At 42.7% G+C, this 19,430-nt stretch overlaps 1 protein-coding gene across 1 annotated transcript in view; it reads left to right on the top strand.

The window, feature by feature from the left end:
* The window catches only part of LOC308367432 (A disintegrin and metalloproteinase with thrombospondin motifs 2-like), a 167,871-nt gene that overhangs the window by 115,755 nt on the left and 32,686 nt on the right, over positions 1–19,430 (top strand). Inside the window, exon 4 of the mRNA XM_080841340.1 lies at positions 7,670–7,869. Within this exon, the coding sequence (XP_080697466.1) occupies positions 7,670–7,869 (200 nt within the window). The remainder of the gene's footprint in view (positions 1–7,669; positions 7,870–19,430) is intronic.

Here is a 19,430-nt window from a genome sequence, read left to right as displayed (position 1 = left end):
TGATCTGTGAGTAGGTTGTATAAACCTGTACCTTGATCTGTGAGTAGGTTGTATAAACCTGTACCTTGATCTGTGAGTAGGTTGTATAAACCTGTACCTTGATCTGTGAGTAGGTTGTATAAACCTGTACCTGGTTTGGAGTATTGTGCTAACCGAACAGAAGTGCACAGGACATCTCATAACAATCCTGAGGCCCCTATTGTCATTGAGACACATTTTTGCCCTAACTCTGAATGTATTACATATGGCCACAACATGTTGCATGTGGAAAAGAAATGGGGGATACACAGTCTATTCCAAATTGACATACATGTATATTTGATGTTCTGTTGGTCAAAAACACGGTTTTTGTTTCTTTATTATTTCCCTCACCCTCAAATACCCCACACCTCTATTAAATCACCCACAACGGGTGGCCCAATACAGCTCTTTTTCAATTGGATATGACAGAGAGAGAGAGAGAGAGAGAGAGAGAGAAAATAAGTGATGTGTAAGGTTTCACAGTGAATGGAATGTGATCGCTGGAGTGAGAGGAAGGCCACAGACCACGGGTTTTATTACTCCAAGTTATTGTACTAAGATGTACCAAAGCAAGCCTGTGTGAGATGCTGTTGACAGTACATTGGTCTCCTTAGTGTTAGTTTTGTCTTTTTGGCAGACTGCCCCAACATTTCACAATGCTTCTCTTGCCCCCTTAATATGGAGATTGGTGACATTTTTAACTTGGCGTCAGCTGATATCGATTTTTGTTCCCTTTATAAATAGCACGTATTTGCGCCACCTTAGGGTATTTGTGTTGTAGCCACACAAATATTGTGTGTGTGTTTGTGTGTGTGTGTGTGTGTGTGTGTGTGTGTGTGTGTGTGTGTGTGTGTGTGTGTGTGTGTGTGTGTGTGTTAAGAATGTGCTTAAAGTCGGCACAATTTGAGAACACTCCCTGGGGAGTCTCTGTATTATCGACCAATGGTAAGAGAGCAGCCGTTCTCTCCCTCCCTTGTCCTATTTTCTTTCCGTCCTAGACGTATTGCTTGCTCTATCACTCTGTCTTTCTTCCCTGTATTTGCATCCCTCTCTCTCGGGGTGAACATGTGCACGCTACAGTATGTTCATATGTGGACATCTATCTCATTATAGAATTGTTGTAGAACTAAGTATATCTTCATCTGTCTGTGTGTGGGTATATCCCTGCTGTGTGCTGTCTGTCTGTGTGTCTGTCCATGAACCGAGGTACATGGATGTCATCTTTCTCAAGAGGTTCCTTTGGGAATGAGCCCGTTCCCCTGGTGCTTGATGACAGGCTCCTTTTGAAAACGTATGTTCAGCTTGCCATCATCACTCAGGGTGGTGACCCTGTCTTGTCATGGGTATATAAATGCCCTGTGTCTGTGTGTGTATCCTAAGGGACACACCTAGGTTCACTTTGCCCACACTCTGGCCTCCATACCTCCATTCCCAGAGCCAGTCCTTGGTGGGGGAGGTTGTGTAGAAATGGCTCTGAATCACAGAGAAGGTCACTGAGGTCCAATCAGGACCCTCACCTCTGCCTCTCCCAGGAGAGGGTCACCTTCCCAGGGTCAGTAGATGAATGCTCTGGCCCTCCCCCATCCACTTCTTTGGAGGCTGGGACATGGTTGTCAGCAAAGTTTGGAGTTCTTGGAGTCTGAAGCGGAGAGCAGTATAAGGAATAGGTGTTTTCAATTAAGACGCTACTGGAAAATTGCCATGCTGTCAAAAGCTATTCTTGGCTTTCTCTCTAACTCTCCATGCATACGCCCCCACCCTCATCACTAACGTGGCATTCTCTCTAACTCTCCATGCAAACGCCCCCACCCTCATCACTAACGTGGCATTCTCTCTAACACTCCATGTATATGCCCCCACCCCCATCACCAACGTGCTCTGCATCCTTCCTCTCACAGCAGATGGGAATAAGGGCGCGAAGAATTTGCTACTGACCTGAGAGCTGCTGGTGTATGGTGGAAAGCCACTGGTGGAGAGACATTGGTAGAGAGGCACTGACCTGAGAGCTGTTGGTGTCTGGTGAAGACACACTGGTGGGATTCTTCTCAGATCTGGCTTTGAGGGGGTGGCACAATGTGTTTGCCTTCACAGGCTGGCAAGTAAGTGGAGGAAGGGAAAAAGTGATAAGTTTTAATTTTAATTTCATAAGAGCACTCTTATGAAATGTCTCCCCTGTGGAGCCTCCTAGAATCCAAGGGGAAGACAGCAGGGCCACACAGGCTGTGCTGGAGGAAGCCTGTCACTTAAGACTTCATTACATTACATATCATTACAGACTTATTGTTACATCCGTGCCAACCCTCATGTTTGCTGTGCAGTGGTGAGGCGCTACATGCATTTTACCAAAAGGTCAACCTACCTGAATATGCCATGTATTAATTAATGTAGCCAAGGAGAGGTGAGCTACCATTATTCCCCTTCTATTTTTAGTAAGACATACTGAGTATCATGCCTGCCAGGGTGCACTTTGGTTCAAAAGTGTTGATGTGAGTGACTGTGTCTGTATAATGTCATGAGACAATGCCTTCTGGTTTAGACACTTATAATATAGAAATGTCTGCACTAGCCGGCAAATAACACATTATATTAGGAGCTCAACAAAATGTCAATGCTCACCTCACGGAGAGGACCAACAAGTCATGCCGATCTTTGCAGGAAAAATGGGAACTTATTGAAACAAAGTGAACTTATGGCATACCACTTTAACCCTTTAAAAGAGGCAGATTTCTAAAGGGTGCAGATTCCTGAACAAACACGTTCTGTTTTTTATTACACTTCCCCTCTCATGCCACATGGTAAAGCACACCTTAGAGGTTCTCAACTCTGACCTTAGGAAGCCAGGGGTCACTGGGTGTAAATTCCCAAGAGCAGGTGTGTTTTTAATGTATTTTGTTCACTGAAGCATCGTTTAGTATCTTTGTATTTAGATGTAAGATGTTGAACCATATTCAAACATACTAAGGCCCAATCCCATTTCTCATCTCTACCCCTACCCTTACCCCTACCCCTTCGCCTTCGCTTTTTCAAACGGAGCGGTAGCGGAAGGGGTTGAAACGCTAGCCCTTCGAATTGGGATAGCACTTCAACAATTACGTACGTCATCAGTACGAAGCGTCAGCTGTTACGTTACCGGAGAGCGACAGCTGTCACTCTCCAGATATAAACAAACATGGCGCCTGCAGCTGTTATTTACACAATGCAACATTTCATCAAACAAGTTTTAAAATCATGAATTACAAAGAAAATACTTTCATTTGTGTGATGCTTTCCCTGCTGTTTCCGACATTTTTAAATGGACTCGCGCGATGTTTGTTCTTTAATGATCACGGGTTCGCAATGCATTGAGGGAAATCAGTCTACCCCTCTGTTTGAAGTGTGCCCTCGGAAAATCTCCGTTTGGAGCGGTATTAAGTGCTTCCCCTTCCCCTACCCCTCTGTCTTAACGTGAATTGGGACAGCCCTACCCCTCCACATGAACGCGCAAAACGGAGGGGAAGGGGAAAGACGAAGGGGTAGCGGGAGAAATGGGATTCAGCCTAAGACTCTTAATATTGATGTTTCCAACCAACACAAGTTTTTCAGGTGATGTATTTGCCGAAAAGTCTCTCGGAGTAAATGCTGTATGAAAGTCAATCTAACAAATGCTCTGTTATATTGTACATTGTTGCTCAGATGTCTAGGGTGAACTGTACAACATTGTTTCATTAGTATTAAACTGTATTCTTGAAGCTGCATTACCTCCTCAACATAGTGTGGTATCCAACTTTCACTCTTTGGGCCCTATCTTGCACCCAGCGCAATTGACATTGTCACCGACGCATGTATCATTCCTATTTTGCACCCGGCGCACAGCGGGATTTTCCCTCCAGAGGCGCGCGTCAAAATGAACTTGCGCCGAAATGGGCGGGGCGGAACAGAGAAGACGTTTCTCAGGCGCAAGTGGTATTTTGCAGTTTCAAAACGACAGTGCGCCGTAGACCAGAAAAAACCTAGTCTAATGTCAGAGGCGCATTGTGTAGAGTCTGTGGTGCGTATTCAGACACTATTTTAAGGGCGCGTGCTACCAAAAGTGCTACCAAACGTGAAGAAAAATTGCGATTGTGAACTCACTTGACCTTTCATTATTTGATTCGCTTTGGTAAAAAGGAACGAGAGGTTTTACTTAATGTAATGGAGTAAAAAAGTACGAAGTTTCACTTTGAAATGTAGTGGAGTGAAAGTATAAAGTCTCACCAAGTAGAAATACTTGAGTAAAGTACAGATACATAGATATGTTACTTAAGTACAGGAACGAATTACATTTACTTCGTTACTGTCCACCACTGAGTATAGGACTGTATAGAACAGGGTGGAACAGTAGTGTAGAACTGAATCAAATGGTTCCATGTCAATGTTCCGAAAGCCCATTATTCCAACAGCCCGCTGTTCCGAAATTGTGAGCACAGCAACGTGAACCACTAAGGCCCACATGCACATCCCAATGAATTGAACACTCATACACATATAAATGCATGAACTTTAATTCAGATTATTATTATACACACATGGCATTTGCATCGCGATGATAAAATACTTTTATGATAGCCAACGCATGCATGCTTTATCAGTGCTTGAAATGTCCTGCGACAATCTGCCGGTGATTTCCTTCGCACGAACGGTACCCTATATTCAAAACCTTGACTTGGCTAAATTAACAAATATTGCATAGAAAAGTGATATGTGAACCTTTCCGGTCTTCCTCCGGGTAATCCCGCCATTATAATAACAAGCCGCTATGGAATATGCGCTCCTCGCTCTTAAAGGGAATGTGAGATGACGCTCTGATTGGTTTATTGCATATTACGCCCAAACCACACCTATGGCTGAGTAACCTCCTTTGGACCAACCCATTTGACATTTGCGCCGGACACAAGTGTGTTTTTTCCGCCGTTATAATAGCAAATGCGCCATAGAGCCGCCCACACAGCTACTTGCGTTTGGCGCTATCCTACTTGCGTTTCTGATCGTTAAAATAGGGCCCTTTGTCTCTGTGACTGGCAGAGAAATATTACAGGCACACACATTGTCAGACTTTATTGAAATAACCTGCACTGGACAAAATACTGCTCGCCCACTGTAGTGTATTGTGTTTCTGAAGCCTTGTCAAAGCAATGGTGGCCGCAGGGGCTTGATCCCTTCTTCCACAGGTAGTGTTGTACATCATAGATCATTCTCCACGGGGGACCAGCTTAAGAGTAACCTTGCACCCCCCCCCCCCCCCCCCCCCCCCCCGAGCTGGTGGAGAGACAACACATTCAAACAGAGGTCAGTGGAACCATACAACCACTAGAAACAAGTTAGTATTGTATCAGTATTGGCATAGAATGCCTGGTAAGCCTTAGAGGTAGTGAAGCTATGTTATAAACTTTACTGCCTGAGCAGTTGCAAAATATTTGTATCCCGCTCTCTCTCCTCAGTTTCTCCCCTGACCACTCTGCTTCTATTCTCTCTTTGTTCCATGGACGCGTAGACATTCTTGACATTTGCAAAGGTTGAAAGACAAAGTACCTTTGTGTCCTAATAAGGGTGAGCACCAACTGAATATGAATTGTGGGGAGGCAGAAGGGCAGGCGGGAGGCCACTTGTCCCTGGCAGACAGGTGGAGGGCGGGGGGGATGGCTTTGGGTACCTAATGACAGGAGGCACAGAACAGGCGCAGTGAAGGAATAGGCTGATCATGTGTGTTACTGCAGTTACTGTGACATAGTTGTCAAATACTCTTAAGATTACAATCTCTTAAAAATACATGATTATATAACTTCTCAGAGTCTAGCCCACACACATTCATATACAAAGACTTTGCTAAGTACACCCCCCCCCCACACACACACACTCTTCCAAACGGCACAAACCTGTGGCAGTGAAGTTGGGAGTGGAGAGCAGAGGTAAGTGAAGCTTTAGGAGTAGATGGAAGAGGTTGAACATTAATTGATAAATTATTAACAAGGGTCAGAATTATAGGCTGGAAGTAGTCAGCCTCTGGCTGGTTTTCACTGGATGGTGGAATGGTAGTCAGGAAGTGAAACATGCTGTCACTGTTGAAAAAGCACCCAGTGAACAGTTGTGTTCCTGAGAAACAACCTCACACTCAAAGTAAAACTACTTGTTTCCATTTGTAAAACCATCTTGACAAGAAGAGCTAATATAACCTACTATATTCCATCACACTAAGCAAAAATGTCCTTTAATATGCCATTCGAAACAGATGGTAGGCTATTTCATCACTTTCATATTGGAAGCAAAAATATTGAAATAAAAAAAAACTGAATTATTTTGAATTATTGAATTATTATCTTTTCATTTTTTGAGAGAAAAAAATGACACACTGCCTTAAGTTACACTTTCTGGTTGGAATATTCTTGTGCAACACACAAAGATGTGAAGAATAAAAGACAGCATGGCTGGGCGCTGTGAAGTGGCGTGTGTTCCTGCGCTGCATTAGAGCTTTTTACCCTGAGACTGTGCTCGGAGCATTAGAGCTTTTAACCCTGAGAGTGTGCTCGGAGCATTAGAGCTTTTTACCCTGAGACTGTGCTGAGGATCCTGACTTGGAGCATTAGAGCTTTTTACCCTGAGACTGTGCTCAGAGCATTAGAGCTTTTTACCCTGAGACTGTGCTGAGGATCCTGACTTGGAGCCTGATCTTCCAATAAGGAAGTTACTGCCGAGCCAATATTAGCCCAGCTGAGCGTTCTTTCACCCATGAGTGGGTTGCCACGGAAACATTACATAAGAGGAGCAGGAAGGACATCCCTTGCTGATTGGGTGATGGGAGACTGGGTGGCAGATCTTCCCTGCTTCAAGACGCTTTGGTCTGTGTAGCTGAGGCTGTCAGGTAACAGCTCCTGCCAATCTTCAGCTCCCCTCCACTGCTTGCTTCCTCTTATGAAATACTAGGCGATGAAAGCACAACTCAAGTTGCCTCGTTCTGGCAGCCATGTGTCCTTGTTCCATGGCCATGTGTTTTTTATGGCTTTATTTGACTACTGTTCTTCTTAAAAAACTGATTAAGCAGCATGTATGTACAGGTTCTACCCTTTTAGAATGAACAAAAGCACAATCAGCACCAGAGCCAAGTAATAGTCTGTTTTTGGATCTACTCTTTATAAAATAACTTTATAAAAACACCCATGCCTGTGGTGTCAGTAGTTTGTTTTTGGATCTACCCTTTATAAAAACACCCATGTCTGTGGTGTCAGTAGTTTGTTTTTGGATCTACTCTTTATAAAATAACTTTTATAAAACCTGTCTGTGGTGTAAGGGCATTTTATTTTTTTCCTGAACATGTGACTTTGGTTTTGACTTGATGTTTGAAATATTTTCTATGCATTTTAACTACATGAACTGTTCTGAAATTGTGCCTATAAGGTTGCTTATCATATAATTGACTGTAAATACTATCCATGTTACCTACTCCTTAATGTTAACCAAAACACTCCAATTTTCCGGCTCTTTCTGGTCTGCAGCAATAGCTTCTGCTGTCTAGAGACTGAACCCATTATGTACCGTAGCATACCGTAGCGTAGCACAAACCTTTAATGTGCTGTACAATGGCTTTACCAGTTGGACCACTGGAAATTCACAGTATAGTCCTCTGTGTTGTTGGCAGGTGCAGATCTGGATGGCCTGATGGATCTGGAGACACTGTACCGTGGCGTAGAGCAGAATCTAAACCACAGCCGCCGGGCTCGCAGACAAGCACAGGACGGAGCCTACAACATTGAGGTCATGCTTGGAGTGGACGACTCAGTGGAGCAGTTTCATGGTCATGAGCACATCCAGATGTATCTGCTCACACTCATGAACATTGTAAGTATGCCAGACGTCCTTCACATTTTTATTGAAAGGAGTATTGTGTGGTGGTTTGTTACTGCAGTAACGACTAGAACACTTTAGGGTAGTGTGTGTGGTGCTGCAGCAAGTCATGATAAGGATATCTTGATTTTATCTTTGTCTTTGCTTTTGTCTTAGTTTTTGCCTTTGTCTTAGTCTGTCTCAATGTACCTGCAATTAATGTGACTAACAGTGAAATGTACATTTAAATATTAGAGTTTAAACAACTAGTTTGATCATCCAGACAGTTAAGCCGTACATGAAGTCCACTGAAATTCTCCTATGGTTGTTGCACTATTCACTATGATTCAGTGATTTTGGTGGAACACAAGTTTTGATATTGAGACTTTCTCTGAATGCCAGCTCAGGACAATGGCTTTCCAGGAAAGGGCTTTATCTACTGTCTGCTGTGACATAAGTCTGTGTGTGTGTGTGTGTGTGTGAGTCTCTGTGCCCTGCCTGTGTGTGCACGTATTACACGGCATGGGGACAGGGACAATGAGTCAAGGAGACAATATTCTTGAGGACACAACAGAGTGCTTAGCTGGGCCATGACCCGCAGGCAGCCCTTTAATCTAGGAAAATGAAACCTGCTGAGCGAGAGAGACAGAGAGAGAATGAGGAAAGGAGATCAAGGGGGTGGGGGAAATAGGATTAAGAGTATGACATATTGTGTCTCTATTAACCTGTAGTCTGCGATGATAAAGAGAAAGATATAGGAGGAGATTTCAACAGGGAGAAGCTGCTACCTACAGGTTTCAATCTGTCTAATGTATCACCGTCCTTTTTTTCCTGTTTTTCGCGTCTGTCTTAACATAAGACTGGGGGTGAACATCAGCAACACAACGCATGCACTATCCAAAAGAGGGAAAGGCTATTTCCATGCTGCGATGTGCATAAATTAGATAAATTCAGATAAACATAAATGAATAAATAAATAAATAAGCCTTCTCGCTCTCCCACGCGTTCCCTCTGAGTTTGCTCCTTAGCTTCAGAAGTATAGCGCTCCTGCCTGTCTGTCTGTTGGTAGGGAACATAAGGTGGGGGGGTGGGCAGGTGATACACTGAGGCTCAGATTGTGGTTTGTTTGGCTCACTTGGTTTTGTGCTCCTTATTCAGGGCTAACCTGGTTGTGTGGATAGCTTAGCTGCTGTATCTACTCAGGAGTGTTGTGTATTTTTTCATATTTGACCTAACTGCTCTAGCTTATTTATATTTGAAGTAATGCTGATGGAGTATGAGCTGAGGCTTGAATTTTGAATATTGAATCTAAAGGTTTGGGTTCACGCTAATTGAGCGAAGTTTGACATGTTAATGATATTAGTGGAAGATTGCAAATTGATTTGATTCCCTTCTGACTTCAAAAGCAGAGCACTGCAGCGTGTCTCCATTACTGCTGCTGTCAAAACCTTCTGCCTGACAACAAGAAGCCTCCTGGGAGCCCAGAACAGGCACCAGTCAAAGCCAGGAGCATGTGATATTCAGCATTCCGTTTTTCACAATCTGAACGAGACGTGGCTATGTGCGGCGAGCCTCATGGAGTGTCTGAAATCATTAAAATGCCTTAGTTAATACTCCAACCAGCATCTGGAAACATGCCCCCCCCCCCCCCCCCCCCCACACACACACACACACACACACACCCTCCACCCTTTCTGAAAGCACCTCAGGTAAACAATCAAAATAACTTGTTGCTCCAGAAAAGCATTTCATCTGCTCTCCTCCCCCTTGGATCTGTACTCGTTGGGGAATACTAAAGATAGCTTTTGAGGAGAGCGAGTGATTTGTCTCCCTCACACTCTCCCTGTCTCGGTCTACCCTTGTAGTTCCTTGTCCTTATGGTCGCGCTTGATAGAAATTGATAGGTGTGGCTGTCACAGAGTGTGTCATGGGTTTTTGCCTCTCAGTTTTGTTCACACTCTCAGCAAAGAGGCCCGGCGGCTAGGGAAACCTCACTCTTCTTCTTAGAGGCCCGGGGGCTGGGGAAACCTCACTCTTCTTCTTAGAGGCCCGGGGGCTAGGGAGACCTCACTCTCTCTTCATGCCTTCATTCCTAACGCTCGTCTTCTTAGAGGCCCGGGGGCTGGGGAAACCTCACTCTTCTTCTTAGAGGCCCAGGGGCTAGGGAGACCTCACTCTCTCTTCATGCCTTCATTCCTAACGCTCGTCTTCTTAGAGGCCCGGGGGCTGGGGAGACCTCACTCTCTTCTAAGAGGCCCAGGGGCTAGGGAGACCTCACTCTTTCTTCATGCCTTCATTCCTAACGCTCGTCTTCTAAGAGGGCCAATTGGAGGTCATGGCAGACAGTGTGTGGGTGTCCGGGTGTTCTGTCTGCAGGACAGTGTCACAGTGCAGCTCCAGTTTGTTAGACCAAGACTTCCGTCTATGTTTGTCTATTTGTGTGTGAGCGTGTCTGTCTGTTTCTGCCTGTCTGTGGACATGGACTGCATGTGCTGCTCGTATGGTGAAAGTCAATGTTTATGAATGGGTTTTGGTCTAACAAATGAAACAAATGGGTCTGTTTGTGAAGTGTGTGCCAGTGAATGCTCTGTGGGCATGTGAATGGCCCAGTGTGCCTGTTGGAGCTGATCTGCTGACCCTCATTGGCTTTTAAGATGGAACAGAGGCGAACTACTCCAAAGATGCACAAACACATTGATCGCTCTCTCAGATAGGTCCATGGGAAATGATAGGGAATCAATGGTCCAAGACTGGAATCAAAAGATTCCGAGACCTCCCGGCTCACAGGCCCCTCCCCCGCACCTGTGCTCTCACATGGACCACTTGGCTTTGTCAAGGGCAGACGCAGAACCAAGGAGGAGGTGTTGATTTATTCCAGCCGTGAAGGTCTCTGTCAGAGGCTTCCTCAGAGGACTACATATTATTTAAAGTTATGAAACCTCCCATGTTTTATAATGGATGAGGGTATGCCAGTCTTTCCATAATGTACAGAAAATTGTATTGACCTATTTAAAAAAGTTTCTTGTGATTTGATCAATACTGTAAAGGGTTCACTGAAGCACTGAAATGCTTTGTGTATTTCACAAATTCCAAACTCTCCATTGAAAAAAAAAGTCTGCTGTTTAAACATGCATTTGGGGTTTCAGGGAGCGATGAGCACAGAGGAGGCTTGAGCAGGTTATGTGGGGTTCAACACTACGTTACCATGTTAAACATACTTCAGAGGGAGGGAAAGTGTGTAAACCAACGTTGCGTAATCTGATTCAAACTAATACCAGGGGCGAATCTAGGTTCCGACTTTTGGGGGGGCTAAGCCCCTAGAGAAAACCTATTATTTTTCCTGTAACCCAACAGAACTACGGGGGTCTGGGGGCATGCTCCCCCAGAAGATTTTTTTTGAAAATATTCTTTAAAATAGTGTCCTCTAGTGGGTTTTAGGTGAGAAATTAACAAATTTAGATTTAAAATATGGCACAACAACATATTGAAGACATCTACTGAGAGGTGCTTATTATATTGTAGCATAATCATTGAATAAGAAGAGACAGATTAGTTGCCTGTTTCACAGAAGACAATCAAATGAAATGTGACATTGTGTCCCAGCTATTAACATTGTTCTGTTATGTGTTCTAAGATAAAGATCCTAAAGCATGCATATCTACCCCAGGTGAATTAATGAAAGACAATTAATACAAGAATGTTGATACTGGAATTTTATTTGGTTGTATATAGAAAGATAAACTTTTTAGAGAAAACATTTAACATTTTTAACAGCAGCTGTTGTAAAAGAGATGAGGGAGTCAAAGATGTACGCCTTTATGGCTGATGAGGCCAGAAATGGAAAGACTGAACTGCTGGCCCTCTGTGTCATATATGTTTCACAGGATGCTGTTAGGGAAAGGCTGCTATCCCTTACAGAACTGACTCACTTTGATGCTGTCTTAATTAGCACTGCAATTGAGGGTCAATTAGTTGCTCATGGTATTGAGGACCTGAAATGTGTAGCTCAGACTTACGATGGGGCAGCTGTAATGGGCGGGCCTTGTTGGGTGTGTGTATTTACGATGAAACGTACCTTGTGATGAAGGCAGTCGGAGTACTTTTCTCCGGCGCTTTCTCCTTCCAATCCTCAGTATAATTCAAACTATTAACATGGGGCGGCATCAACGGTTAACGTTGTAGGCTGGAATTCACTAGCTAGTTATATCTGGCTGAGCTACTGAGTAGGCTAGCATACCCACAGGATCAATGAACCGGCATGATCAAAAGAGCCACGACATCTATAATAAACCCGCGATGATTTAACCATTTCGTTCAGTTGACCATTTTAAACTTAATGCGCTATATATACCTTTGTATCGAGCAGCTGATTATGGCAACTTTCACAGCTTTTTTCCAGCTTGAGTCGGACAGTCGCTCCCAGTCTGTTTATTTGACGTTGTCACCGTCTGTCTGCACGCTCTGTCTCACTCACTCACGCACGCACGCAGGCATGCACGACCAAACAGAGCTGTGCGCTTGCCACCCAACAGTCTCAAACAGGCAGGAGTCCTGTGCAACTCGAGACTATTTTATTTCTAACTCTAAAAATGAAACTTAATACGTTCACAAAATCGGTTGATAGGTGTGAGTTTGACGATCTCAGAATACAAAAAATTAAACCATTTTTGTTTGGGGGGGCTAATGAAACTTTTGGGGGGGCTCCAGCCCCCCCCCAAAATGGGGCTAGATACGCCCCTGACTAATACTAAAGCAAAATCTATCCAGTGGGTACAATATTGGAGCCCTTTGCCCATGTTTAATGAGATACTGTGAGCCATTGAGCAGGTTATTGTCTCTACCCACCTATCCCCCCTCCCCCCAAAGAAACATCTTGTGTAAAGGCCTTGATGTCTGACCGCCACAGCTGGGTCATTATGTAATCAGCCCCATGTACTAGCCTGTACCAGGGGTGGAAATGTCAGACAGGTAATGACTGTCCAAAATGTCAGGTGAAAATGGCAGTGATCTGTAATGAGACTCTGGGCAAACTTTACTCCCTCATTGAAGGGAGGGAGGGAGTGGGGGTGAAGAGATTGCTTGTGTAACCTGTTGTTTGTAGCCAACAGGGGTGGCCATCTTAACTCTACAGGTAGCTGTGGAAGCTGACATTAGGGGCACTGGAACCCTATGTTCATTTGGGTTGGCATGATCAGAGCTTCAGACTAAAAAGCCCAACATATGGTTGTCCGTTTACGGAGACACAGAGAAGCGGAGAGCCCTCTCCGCCGTTGCAAACCCTCTACGAGCAGTCGAGCACCTGACCTGAAGTGCAGCATATTTAGAAACTATCCGTCTCTGTCAATCCGTCAATACATTGCTGTTTACCTTGTGGGTGGTAGTATGCCAACATGAGATAGCTGGCTTAGACACCTCGCAATCCCCTCAGACGTATTTGTCAGTTACAATAACAGGTTTTTTACATTGCACAGTGTCTATTTCTCCGTAACTTTTAAGAAATCTAGGCAAAAAAAAGTCAAACAATGCGACCATCTACGGAGTTTGGACCGCCATCTTTTTTTTTTTATTGCTTTTCAACACCCACAACTGTCGGAGAATCATAAATGTAAAGGAGTCATTTAAGGCAACTGCGTGACCATACAGTAACGGAGTCGTAGAAGTATATTTCGGCCTTTAGACTATAAGGAGGCATGGAGTAACAGCATGCCCAAGAAAGATGAGGATTCACTGTCAGCAAAGTGTTCTTGTGAGTGTGAGCTCACTGTGTGAGTCTTGAGTTGTGCCTCTCTAGTGACGGGCTCCGAAGTGGTGGAAGAGATTAAAGATTCTGACAGGAATGAAAAAACTAGCGTCCATGGGTTCTAGTACAATAGTTCTCTCTCTGGCAAAAGAATTTACATCCTTAAATGGTGTATTTACTTGATGACTGCCCTGTCTTGAAACTTTCTTTTGTTTTGCCTGGGCTATAGCCTTAAAGAGTTTTTCCAAAGACTTGGATGTGTTGAATTTGATTCCATAGTCTGATATATGGTACCTCCATTTCTCTCGCCTCTTCTCCCTAACTCACAGCCTCTCATCATTTTGTCTGTGTGTCTTTTGCCTCCTCTCCTCTCCTCATTCAGAGCACCACGGCTCCTGTGCTGGACCCTTCTGCATTATTAATCTCTTATTAATGATTTTCTGACTCGCTGACCTCCAGGACTCCATTAGTTACCTGCAGGCTGAAACCTCACTCATGAAACCTCAGCCAGTATAGCGCTCCTCACAAGGCCAGCAGTGGGGGCAGCGCTAATGAGAGGTGCACTTTTAGAGGGAAAAGAGGGGGAAGACGGAGTGGGGATGTGTGTGTGAATGTCAGATAGAGAGGGAGAAAGAAAGAAAGAAAAAAAGAAAGAAAGGGACACACTGGGGGGATAGTGAGAAGAAGAAGGAACTGATAGGCATGGCAATCATGGAGGATTATTTAGTTATATGTTTGAGGTAGAATAAAAGTGTGTGCGTGTTCGTGCGTGCGTGTGCGTTTGTGTGTGCGTGTGTGTGTGTGTGTGTGTGCGCGCGCGTGTGTGTGTGTGCGTGCTTGCGTGTGCATGAGTATGTGAGTGCATTCATGCCATACTATTTGTGATTATGTCAGATAAGATGAGATATTCTCAAACATTGGCCCAGAACCTGTGGATTGTTGGTGGGTACCTAATGCAAAGCTCTAAACGCTCTATAGGGTCGGGTGAAAGGCAGACAGGGAAGGCCCATGGCCTGTGTCTCCTGCTCATTAAGCTTCAGTACATTGTGTCAAGGTCACCTAGAGGTCAACTGTACCCTGACTGGGCTAGTCCATTACCATTGGAACAAACTGTTATGGGGTACCAATGCAAAATGTGCTGAGAGAAGTTCTTGCTTCGGCTCAGGTCTCAAAGTGTCTTTTTTCACCAGCTAGTATTCAGAAATGTGCTGTGGCCAGTGTCTAGGGGGGCTGGTGTTCTAATTGAGTTTTATATATTTTGTAAGTGCGAACTGGAGCTGCACTGTGACACTGTTCAAACAGTTCTCTTCACTTTTATGGATCAAATTGCTTGACTGCAATTTATTTGCCATAATGCAGTGTAACTGTCAGGACAGCACATGATTTATTAGGTTCAGCGTTCACTCTGCTGCGTCTCCTTGGAGGTGTGTAAAGGATAGGTAGCACACAGAAAGGCCCATGTCCAGCCAGGCTAGAAGAACTGGGGTGAGGGGTGACACTGGGCCCAAACTCATCTAATAGTTATGGTTGCTAAGCAACCGAACTCAAGCATTGACAAAAATGGATGAAAGACAAAAGAAGTTAGCAGGAGGGAACGTGTTAAGATTATCCATTCCTTTTTGCGACCATGTCAAGACTGTTAACCTTCATATGAATTATGAGATATTTTGCCATTTCCTATTGTCTCCTCACCATTTTCTGTCACTATATGTGTACGCATAACAACACGTTTACCTATCAAACATTCACTATATGTGTACGCATACTTATCAAACATTTACTATACTGTATGTGTACGCATAACAACCTATCATACATTTCCATAATCCAAAGGCATAGATATGTTTCAGTGCTTTGTCTCTTTAACATTTGATAGCATTATCACACACTTTCATACTGTGACTAGTCTTACTCTATATCTGTCTCGCTCACTTTCTTTTTTCTTTCTTTCTTTCTTTCTTTCCTCTCCCTCTCTCTCACTACACACACACACACACACACACACACACACACACACACACACACACACACATGCTCACACTTTCTGTCACACACACACACACACTCAGTCAGTGATGATTCCTGGGACTTCCTGCAGATTCTTTATGACAAAACGAAGGGGACAGATGATAAGTAGGGGTTTGAGCCAGATTATCATTCCCACCAAATCAGCTCAGACAAGATGATAAGGTTGTTTAAGAAGGGTCTTGTATCACCCTGGAGGGGTTTATTTTACATTCATAACTGAATAGCTGTACATTATTCTGCTTGTCACTCAGTTAACTTTAACTAAAACGATACATTTGAAATTATTTCAGCACTCATGTTATACCTTCCGTAGTCACCCAGTAGAATAGGCAATGGAACAATACTAGTAGTCTATGGCAGTGTTTCTCAAACTTTTTCAGACCAAGGACCACTTAGCCAATAAAAAAAACTTGCGGAACTAAATAGTCTATCCCCGGAACAACAGGCCTCCTACCCAGACCTGGCTCCAGACACTTGTTAGCGGCACATGATTTTCACGGTTGGGCTCTCCTTTTTTACTTACCGGTACGCAAGTTATTGATATAACAATGAAATAGGCAAAACATATGGAACCCTGCTCCATGCGTGACTTGGTTTTATTACAAACTATAGTTCGCTCACAGCGAAATGAGACAATGCGCGGCGGAATGAAACAATGCGGCTGAACCTTCTCGCCGTTGCACCTTCTCCTTGTCGGTGTCAGAGGCTTTCTCATTTAATTTTCTTTTCATTGTCCCTGTCTTAAACCACCAATCCATGACCTTGTTAAATAGATTAGGCAACTCTTTAATAGATAAGGCTACTACTGACTACTTTTCTTTGTTCTGAGTTGTATGTTAGAAATGTCGCAATAATTTACTTTTGGCCGTCCTGGACCATTATGGGGCACTGGCGGACCACACTTTGAGAACGACTGGTGTATGGCAACATGCTAATAGACAGGGCAGCAGAAGTATATGTGCAATTCAGAAGTAGCAGTTCTGAATGCAGGAATCAACAGATCAGAGTTCCACAAACCTGGGTAATACGTATGTGAGGGAGATGTGAATGCTTTCTGATGGTGGGAGACTGGAGCTTGTGCATGTGTTGTATGTGAAGTGATGATATATCACATTCACAGTCATTTCAGTGTCAATTTCACACTCATTTCAGTGTCAATTCGTCAAATGCTTTCTGCTCGACCATCTAAGGTTAGCCTGGACCATATGTGCTAAATATTAGATCTCTATGTCAATTCATTTTCATTTCAATTTGTGGTTATTGAAGAAAAATCAATGCTCTTTTATCACAGTTCTGTGAACATGTAGACAGCAAGGACCACTTCAAAGCACTACCATGTAAGAGCCATTATTTGCCATAAACTTAATATAAAACACCTTTAATGTAGAAGATCACTCAAGTGAGTCGTAAAAGGAACAGCTCTGATTAACTAGTCCATTAGAAGAAACTAATCTACTAGAAGAAACACTCATGTATTGATGTAGTCATGTTCAACAATCATTACTTTCAAACTGAACAGGTTTCTTTATGGGTCATTTTGATATACTTTGATACAGTGCACCAATGTGCTCTTCAAATCCTATTCTGAATTGAAATGTAATAATAAGAATAATACATTAGACTTAAATAGCGCTTTTCAAAGTTCTCAATTAAGCAATAAGCCCCAAGAGGCCGTGGTTTGCGCTGATTTTAGAACAGGTAAGGGGAGTTGTTAGAAATGCGCTATATGAATGCCTTGCCATTCGCTTATGGAGGACCAAACCTGCCATATTTACAAATGAATGAATAAATAAATAGATGTCCACATCCATGCATTTAGACAGAAATAAATGGATACATTTTTTAATTAATGCACAATTGTCAATCAAAGTTACTTATAATTTACATTTATGTATGTATTTATTTATTCATTCATATATTTATTTATTTATCCATTCATTCATTCATTTATGTATTTATTAATTAATTAATTTATTCATTTATTTATGTATTCATTCATTTATTTATTCATTCATTCGTTGTTCCCAATATGATAATGAGAGGAGGCCAGTAGGCGTGGAAACTGACGTGGAAACTGTCGTTCAGACATTTTGCAATCAATCCAGAGCCTTCATTATACTGACATACCCGGACATTCCGAGACCTAAAACATTTTGGGATTCCAAAATTGTCCGGGATTTTGCGTCATCGGATATTTGTGTTTCTGGGTCTTTCACAAACTCGTTTTTACGTCCTTACAAGTTTTGGAAAGGGTATCTCCCTTATGTTCCACCCTCTTGCGCGAGCTCTGACTAGAGAGAACTGTCTTAAGTCGACTGCCCTCCCAGTGTTGCCAGATGCACAATAATGATCCTCCAAATACGATACTGAGCATTTTGCCGGCCCCACTAGGTGCATTGTTTACAATAACGGTGATTTCCTTCGCAGGAATGGTACCCCATATTCAAAACCATAGTAGGCTAAGTTAACAAATATTGCCTAGGAAAATTGATAGCACAATTAGTGTCTCCGCTGAGCAAATTAAAAGCTGTGTGTGTTTTGTGCCACTTAAACTAGTTCTAAAGTATGCCAGGGGGACTTTCTTTTCCGCAATATTGATCTGACACAAGGTAGGCTACCCTGAGAGATTAGAGGGACACGTTGTTTTTGTTCGCATTTCCAAAGCTTAAAACATTGGGGGAAAGTTGCCAGCTGTGGATTAAACAGTGTGGGAGACCCCACTCCCAACTCAATATATCGCAAAATACACATATGTCTTCCCCAAAATAAATGAAGCTGCTTGCAGTTAGCTAGCTATCTATCGCTAGTTATGATGACTAACTATCTAGTTGAGAGAACATCCCCTAACAGTTATGGTTCATGGCAACTAGTATTATAACCATCAGAAGTACATAACTAGTCTCTCCAACAAATGTGTTAATGTTCAAATCAAAATGTTAATGTTACCGTCAAAATGCTGTTTGAAAAATTGCACTCTGAGCTATCATAGCTACTAGCGATAGCAAACACCAGCTAGTTGCCAGGAGCTTCACACACTGCATCAATGTTGAACAAAACGTCCCAAAAGGCCATTATGAACTTTTTATATTTAAATCTTTGTAGCATTTTGTGAATGGGAAGCCTACTCCTGAGTATCCCATGGTATGCATAAAGCACAACCTGAGAGCAATAACCTGGCGATCTGATATAAAGCCATAGCATTAAATCAGTATCATCAAGGCTCTGGATTGATTGCAAAATGTCTGAACGTCAGTTTCAACGTCAGTTTCCACGCTTACTGGCCTCCTCTCATTATCATATTGGGAACAACGAATGAATAAATAAATAAATGAATGAATGAATGAATAAATAAATAAATAAATAAATAAATAAATAAATAAATAAATGAATAAATGAATGAATGAATGAATGAATAAATAAATGAATAAATATATGAATGAATAAATAAATACATACATAAATGTAAATTATAAGTAACTTTTGATTGACAGTTGTGCATTAATTAATACATTTATCCATTTATTTCTGTCTAAATGCATGGATGTTGACATTTATTTATTTATTCATTCATTTGTAAATATGGCAGGTTTGGTCCTCCATATTCGCTGCGCAGTAATATGGAATGTTATCAGGTCAAATTGTAAGGTTATGCTGGGTTTTACAACGGCTTTTAGCCAATCACAATCAAGGATTTGAACAATCAGCTTTAGAAAGACGCTTAACATACTGTGGGATAAACGAAAACAAACAGTAAACTCTGTAATAAAGACATAATGCTATGTTCGTAGAGATTTTTTGTTAAAATATT

The sequence above is a fragment of the Sprattus sprattus genome (assembly GCF_963457725.1).
Source record: "Sprattus sprattus genome assembly, chromosome: 6".
Lineage (NCBI taxonomy): Eukaryota > Metazoa > Chordata > Actinopteri > Clupeiformes > Clupeidae > Sprattus > Sprattus sprattus.
This window is presented reverse-complemented; position numbering and strand designations above follow the sequence as displayed.